We start from the raw sequence: 8,473 nt of genomic DNA, 5'->3' as shown, positions 1-8,473 counted from the left end.
GTTTTTGTTTTGGTCTTTAGTTTTTGTCTTTATTAATGATAATTTGTTTTTGTTCTTTAAATCTTGGTTTGTTGTTTGACTTACTAGAATATTTGGAAAAAACTCAAATAAATGTGTATTCACAACAAATGAAGCAAAGTTCTTTTAGGGTACATCTAGATATAAGTGGGGTATAAATTCTTTTATTCAAGACTATGTTCTTCTAGTCTTGATTATTATTGATCTAATCAATTTTGAACAATATTTTTGTTCAAATTCTCACTAATGCAATTCTACCATTCCTTTAGTTCAAACTAAGATTAAGTTTCAAAAACTTGCTTTTCCAAATAGGGTCATGTTTTTAGTTGGTTTATTTGTGTTCTTAAAAATATAAAATAGTTGTGAGTTTTGACTAATTTGGATTTACCTTTCACAATTTCTTAATTCAATGTTAGTTGATGTATAATGGTGTAATATTTAACTCGTTTTGATTGTAACTTTTTTTTTTGATCATTTCTTATTCTAGAGGTTTCGAATTAATGCTTGCTTCTTCTTTTTTTGTAAGAGACGATAAGTTGATACACACGCACACCTTATCAAAATTGCTCAAATAAATAAAAATATATAAATATTTTACGAGATGGAGGCCTTCGTCCGTAATACATGTTTGAATGTCCTTTTTAATACAGAAGAATGATTTTAAACAAAAATAGGCGACGACTCCGACTCCCTAATTCACAATAGATGCCATGCAAAGATTGAAAATGTTTGACATTTTACTATCTTGAGGGTGTAATTGCAAGATAAAAATACTCGAGGTTTTGGTTTTGAGCTTTAGTTCTCGTCTTTATTAATGATAGTATGATTTTTTATTATTCTTTTAATCTTAGTTTGTTGTTGACTTACTAGAATATTTGAAAATAAGTGAATAAAATTGAGATAGTTTCATCTCTACAACAAACAAGCGGAAAATTTAATATGTGATGTAACGAGGAATGCATGGCAATGAAAGGACTTAAATAATTGCAAATGCACACGGGTGTTAGATATAAATTCTTTTATTCAAAACTCTTATTATATATAGTCTTGGTTATTAAAGTTTGAATCAATTTTTTGAAACAATAATTTTGTTAAAATTCTCACTGTAATTCTACAATTACTTTAGATTTCGTAAACTTTGTTTAAACATATAAAATAAATTTTGAGATTTAAATACGTTTTCACTAAATATTAGTAATAGTTGTTTATGAATACTACACAACCAATATCTATGAAGATATATATATTTTTGTACATATATTGATCGAAACTCATAATAATATAATCACCACCACATGAATTGATTCACTTCTTCATAAGCTCTCAACACCGGCCGAGTTTGCCCATTTCATCGTTGCCCTAGCCAGCGACTCCATGGGGTCAACGCATTTCTTAAGGAGAGGATCATCTCCGGGCAAAAGCTCGCGAATATCATCCGAAGCTAGAACAACCATACTAACCGCTCTAACCAGAAGAACTCTCAATGCTATTCTCAACAAATTTTGCGCTCCCTCCATATCGTTTCTTCTTAACGCCTCAAGAGCTGGAATCATTATGCGCTCTGTGGTTGCTTTATCAGGGAGGACAACCTCAAACCCCTTTCTCAAATATATCCAATGAATAAAATTATCAAAAAGTGAATTCAAATTAAAAGTTAAAGTTGAATACACAAAATATAAATCATGAATAAATCAAATGAAATATCTAAATTTTAAATAATTAAAAGATTATATTTTTAACGTGACATAATTTGTTTAATTTTCAAAATTAAAAATCAAAGTTGTACTTTGAAATATTTTTATTATATTCCTCAATATGTATTGCAGACTTATAACCAAGTCTAATCTGATTTTAAATAAATTATTATATGAACTTAATTAAAATAAATAAATAATAATTTATATTCAATATTTGATAACACATCTTATCACTTAATATAAAATGAGTTTATAAAATATAGCTTCATTCCATATATTATGAATGCTTAATTAATCAAATTATTAAAATTTTCAGGTAATGATTTATTATGTTGAAACTAAAAAAATATATTTTTGAAAAAAAAAAAAGTTTTTTTACTTGAGAGAATATTAACTCTAAATTAAATGAGAGTATCTAAAAATTAATTTTAACAGTGAAAATTAATCAATTTATATTATATAAGGGTAAAATAGTTTTTTTAAATATATTCTTTAAAATTATATTACTTACTTCAAATTTTATCAGAAACTTTTAAAATACATCAAATTCAGATATTTTTATTTGGCTTGTTCCACATTTATTTTCAAATACTTAACTAATTCAATATTTATTTTTTCTAATGTCATGTTAGTTGTCCTATTCTCTGTCATTTTTTATTATACATAAACTATTTTTAATAAAAGACTTTATCATTCAAAATCACTAGAAAAATAAAGAATGAAATTGAAACTTACTTGTTTTTGAAGTTTGTCCTGATAAACTCCAAGTCTTAATGTTGAATCTGTTCCAAGTAATCCAATTTTAAGAGGATGACCAGCTTCAAGTGGTTTAAGTTCGGCTGCCTTTAACTCCATGGCCACACACTCACCCATATTAAGAAAAGGAACCGAACATCCGACCGACACATTTTCATGCCAAGAATTCGATACATGACAAGGCATTACAATGCAACAAACACCTGATTTCTCCAAAAACACCCTTTTCTGTCTCAATGTTTCAAGAACCATGGCCTGATGATCTTCTCCTCTTCTCACAAACGATGAATTCCTCTCCAAAGCTAACAATTCCTTACTAAGTAAAGGATCGGATGAAAGAACAAATGGCAAACCATTTCCATCATCACTTAATTCACCTAGTTTCTTTAAGAAACTCAATGTTGAAGTAAAAGAAGCACCTCCAATTATCCCAATTGAATTTCCATGATCATGAACAGGTCTAACATTTCTATTATTAATTTGTCTATCTAAATGACCCCATATCTTTACTGGGTTATTATTCAATGAGTAAAAAGATATGCTCATGATCTTAGTTAGTTCTCTGCCTTACTATAATCAAAATTCAAAAACTTTTTCATAGAGATTACCTGTTTTCATCGATTGGAATTTGGAAGGAAACCCAGTTGAGAAGAGAAGAGATTTTTCAGACCCAGAAGAGGAAGTAAGAAAAGAGGAAATGAAAGCCACTCAATGAAATCATACAAACAGAAAAAGACGAATTGAGAATCAATAGAGAGAGATCTTTGAAGGCCACCGTCCTCCGGGAGATAAGGGGTAGAAGAAATTAGAGGTCTAGATTAGTTAAACTTTGTCTATTGGAATTAGTACTTGCTTATCCTTTTCTTTTCCAATTATTGAAACCTAAACTATACTTCAAATTAAATGATTGTATATGTTATTTATCATAGTTGCAAATATTAACTTCATTATGAATTAACCCCCACTATAAAATGATTTTTATGAGATAAAAGGTCGCGGGTTAAATTTTCATGTAAGTGAAAATAATGACTATGATATGTCATGATTTATGGTTAAAGCTTATATATTGGTGATGATCTATTTATAATTAAATTGTTAACTTTTGATGATTAATATAGTTAAGTCACATTTAAAGAATGATCAATTATTATTTGGTTCTCAACTTGTATTATTTGGATTATAAAATTTTGGGATAACAAATTCAATCAAACTAAATAAGATAATAAGATAAGATGTCGCATTAAATAAAAACACAACACCAATTTAAATCTAAATAGTGAAAAAATATGACACCCTCCAAGGATAGAAAAATGATTGGAGGGTAAAGATGAATGTATTTTCAAACTTCTTTTACAAAAATATTTTTTTTATTTGAAATTAAATTTAAATATTTTTTATTAAAAATAATTCTCATTAATTCAAATAAGAAGTTATATATGAAATATTAATTTACAAATGATACAAAATAACATCTAAAAAAACTAAAACAACTAAATAAATATATATATATTAAATAGTACAAAAAAATTCAAATTTTAATATTTCAATGTAAAAGATCCAACAATTTTGAATTTTCTTTAGGTGACTCCAAATGAACTCGTTTGAGTGAGTGAAAAAAATAGAACAAATCGAACAAACCAACCATGTGCTGGAAGAATCTCTACAAAAAAATCTTATCGGCAGTTAAATTTGTCATTGTCCGGTCCATGAGTTGGTAATCAACACCAAAATACATTTTGTCATTTGATAATCGACCTAACTATGTAGTCAAAATAATGATAAACCCATACAAATTATGAAAATACTTATAAGAAGGCCTCCAAATAAAATATCAGCTTAAAAAAAATTATTGAACAAAAAGATCTAGCAACTTTATCTTTTAGGTTGCTAATACAAGGGATGTACAATACTCAAGAAAGTATCATACATTTAGCGGGTATGAACAGCAAAAGACCTATCAAAAATTAGGAGTATTATTCGGATTATAAAAATTCAGGATGAAAAATTTGATCCCACTAAATAAGATGTTAGATCGAACAAAATACTACACCAATTCAAATCTCAGTGGTAAAAAAAAAACGTGACATCCTTCCATGCTAAAAAAAAAGTCATCAAAAGATCTAAATACATAACATTTTTTATTTTTTCAAAAAAAATTGATAAATAGAGAACAAAGAAATCTGCTTGATAAGTCACCTTTTTTCAATTATCATTAGTTATTTAAATCAAGGATTTTATAGATAAAAGTCATAATTATGTAGTCTAAATCATTAAAAAAAATAATATAGATTGTATTCTAGAAAACAATCTACTCGGTTGAGAGAGTGGTTAATGGGGATTTTGTTTGTGTTTTTTCATAAATAAATAAATAAATAAAAGTCTTTTTTTCTGATTAAAACTAAGAAAAAAACTAGTTAATTTTTTTTTTACCAAATTACTATTTTTCTGGTTGAGTTTTGAGATAAAAATTTGATTTTATTCTAATAACCAAAGATAAAACAATTCTTAAACAAACTAAAAAATATTATTTAAAAAAAAAAACTCATTTTAGACTTATGTATTTGTACAACTTAGTTGGATTTAGTTGGATGTATAAATTAAAAAAAAGAAAAGAAAAAGTAAATTGACTCCTTCTCCTCTAGCCTTTTTAGTAACCATGGTTAATTGTTTTTTAAAATTTTAATATTTATTAATTAAATATTCATTTTTTTTCTCTCTCCTTCTTTTTTATTAGTTAATTAATTCATTTATTTTTTTTAAGATTTTTTCTTTTTTAACTATTTTTTTTTAATTAATTAATCTATTTATCTCTTTTTATTAATTTTTTTTGTTATTTGATTATTATTTTTATTTTTCTATTATTTTGTTTCTTTCTATATCATAAATTATTTTAAAATTAGCTGGTCTTTCTTAGGTTTAAAGACTAATACTAATGTATAAAGTAGTTCATGTTTTGATACTTTAATATTTTTATATCTTGTTCAAGTATTTTTATTAAATAATTACTTGTATAATTTTTTTCAAGAAATTTTATTTGCGACTATTCTTTCACAAGTTGAACACAGATTATGTATTGTCATATTATGCAAATTGGAGTAAAAATCACAAGGCATGACAAATGAATATATTATTCTATAAACTAGCTAATTAAATATTATAGAAATATTGAACTACTTTATTGATTACAATATTCAATTATTAGTCATCAACTAATTTTAAAATAATCTATATTAATATAATAAGAGGTAAAATAGTATAAATAAATAAAAAAATAATAAAAGAAAAATAGTAAAAAGAGATAAATATGACTTAACTAATTAACAAAAAAAAAAAGTAGACAAAAAAAAATAATAAAAAGAAGATAAACCAAGTTTAACTATAATACGTACTTTAAATGAACTTTTATTAGTTTATATTTGTAAAAGTACATACGTCTAGATAAATTTTTTTTCTATTTTAAATTTTATAATTATTTAATATGATTCTTTTTTTAATTGTAGCAAAGATGGTTACAAAATATCAGTTTTTCAAATAAATTAGTTAGGGTGCAACTTAAAATTTCAAACAAATTAAATATCTACAATCCGAAAAGTTGTAGTTTGAGATTTTTTTACCATCTTTAGTCTATTAGAATTTAGGAAATTCTCACTAGTCACATGCTATAAACTTATATAACAGGTATAATTTCATATAAATTTTATATTATTACAAAAACAAAAAGCTTAAATAATTATGACCCATTGCATCATACTTATAAATAGAGTCTAGCGTGCAAAACGCGCCTCTTCGACTTCTTTCGCGAGACGATCTTGGCACATCGCGAGACGATCTTGGCATATCGCGAGATGATCTTGGCCCATTGCAAGACGATCTTGGCACATCACAATAATGGACTTCCTATCGCGAGAACGATAAGGGACGACCCATCGTGAGAATCACATGAATCTTTCCTGAAACGGAACCGAATCAGAGCATCATCTACAAATATCATCATCGACAAGATGAACAACCAAAATGAACAATAAGAACAAATTCATATGCATGCATTCATCTGCAAATATCATCATCGAGCATCCAACCTGCATCGACAAGATGAACAATATGAACAATAAGATTAACAATAAGATGAACAATAAGAACAATCTCATCTGCACACATCTGCGTTGGTTTAGGGTTCCATCGTTTAGGGTTTTTATCTGCATCCAACATGCCTTGAAGATGAACATAATAAAAATAAGAACATTAATCGATACAATCACATGATATTAGAACATTTTTTTGTCGTCGGTTTGTATGATGTGTTCGTTTAGGGTTTCGTCGTCGTTGCGAGAGAGAGAACACGGAGTAGAGAGAGAAAAGAAAATGACAAAATGAAAAAAAATTAAGTATTTATATAAAGAATTAGGGTCTTTCGCGTGACGATCCTCCCCTTCGCGTTACGCGAAGGGGTATTTTCGTCAAAAAAAAATTGAAGTGGTTATCGGCACATTTAAGGTCATTTCGTCAAATTTCCCTATACATCCACCTCAACTTAAAAATAATTTATAAACCACTTTTATCATTTTAAATTAATAATGCACTCTACTATATTAATAATATTAATATGAGGTGTTTATCTAATTATATAAATAAGAAATAAAATAATTGTAAATAATTAAATGCACAAAATTTACCTTATTTTCTCCTTAATTAATTATTTTTTATTCATATGTAAAAAATAATCAAATCAAATATTATATATTTATTTAATATGTAATTACTTTTCATAAATTGATATTTTATTTCATTAACTATTTTAAGTATAAAAAATGATACAATAGATTCTGTAAGGTTTTTTTTAACTGAAATATTAGTTTATGAAATTTGTAGGGGTGTTTGAAAATTTAAGAAATTGAAATAACTAGGGTTGAAGTATGCTAAAACCCAACTCAACCCAACCCGAAAGTAACATGACCCTAATTTTTTGATTTAATTTATTATTTATTTAATTCTAAAAAAACAAAAATTATATTTATATACTAATCATGAGCTAGATGGGATATGCGCAAAGAGTTCTGCCTCCACATTGGAGTTTTGCGCTCGTAAATCTAAAAGGGGTGTTTGTGCCGAAGATTTCATTTTATCAATAATTTTTTTTATATTTTTAAAGTTCGTACCAATTTTTTTTTTAAAATCCCTTAATTCTAGTTTTTAGATCTTTCATTCATACCTTGAGAATTCAAATAAATAATAAACATGTGATTTCATAAAAAAAAACATTTACAAAGGTAACAACAATTTTTTTATTTAAATGAGTTAATTATAAAGTATACATATCTAAATGAGATAAACTACTACATCTAAATGAGATAAACTACTACTGAATTGCTATTTAAGGTTCGAACTTGAATCGTTTGTATCTAATGAAGTTCGAACTTCGAATTCTTCTGAGTCTCGAACTAAAAAAATAATTTGAAAGTTTTTTTTAAACTAATGAAGCTCCATCTTCTTACTTAACCATCATATTTTCATTTTCTAAACTAATTTACCACAATAGTAAAAATAAATATATTTTTTAAAAAAATTTTCTGCAAATTACACCTTTTAAATAAATCTAACAGTATTCAATAGTTTTGAAAAAATATATCTCTAAAAAAATATATTATATCGTTCGAAACCTCAAATTACTAAACTTTTGATAATTCAAACCACATATAAAAGTATAAAACAATTGAATGCCGGAGTCTCATTTGATACATGTTTAACTTCAAATAAATTGAGAAATAAATTATAAATTATATAATTAATTAGTAAGTTGGAGGGCATATTCATAAATTTTAGTTCATCTATTAACTGTATATGGGAAAGATCAAAGAAGACATGAATCAAGTTCTTTCCTGAGAAATTGCGAGCAAAGTTCAGTAATATCAATGGAAAACGACCTTTTTTGGAAGATCCCTGTAGAGACAGTATTCACTTCCTTCCCTCGGCGAACGCGATGCTGCGAGCTATTAAGTATGTTC

The 8,473-nt window shown here is 26.3% G+C and overlaps 1 protein-coding gene across 1 annotated transcript; it reads right to left on the bottom strand.

The window, feature by feature from the left end:
• Positions 1-1,190: 1,190 nt before the first annotated feature.
• Positions 1,191-3,229, bottom strand: LOC124945648 (aspartate racemase). Its single transcript, XM_047486116.1, has 2 exons — positions 2,451-3,229; positions 1,191-1,616 (listed from the first exon to the last, which is right to left on the bottom strand). Exons 1-2 carry the CDS (start codon positions 3,015-3,017, stop codon positions 1,332-1,334), a joined length of 852 nt encoding a protein of 283 aa, XP_047342072.1. The 5' UTR covers positions 3,018-3,229; the 3' UTR covers positions 1,191-1,331.
• Positions 3,230-8,473: the final 5,244 nt, after the last annotated feature.

Source organism: Impatiens glandulifera, chromosome 7, assembly GCF_907164915.1.
Source record: "Impatiens glandulifera chromosome 7, dImpGla2.1, whole genome shotgun sequence".
Classification (NCBI taxonomy): domain Eukaryota; kingdom Viridiplantae; phylum Streptophyta; class Magnoliopsida; order Ericales; family Balsaminaceae; genus Impatiens; species Impatiens glandulifera.
The sequence above is the reverse complement of the archived record's forward strand: the minus strand, read 5'-3'. Positions and strand labels throughout refer to the sequence as shown.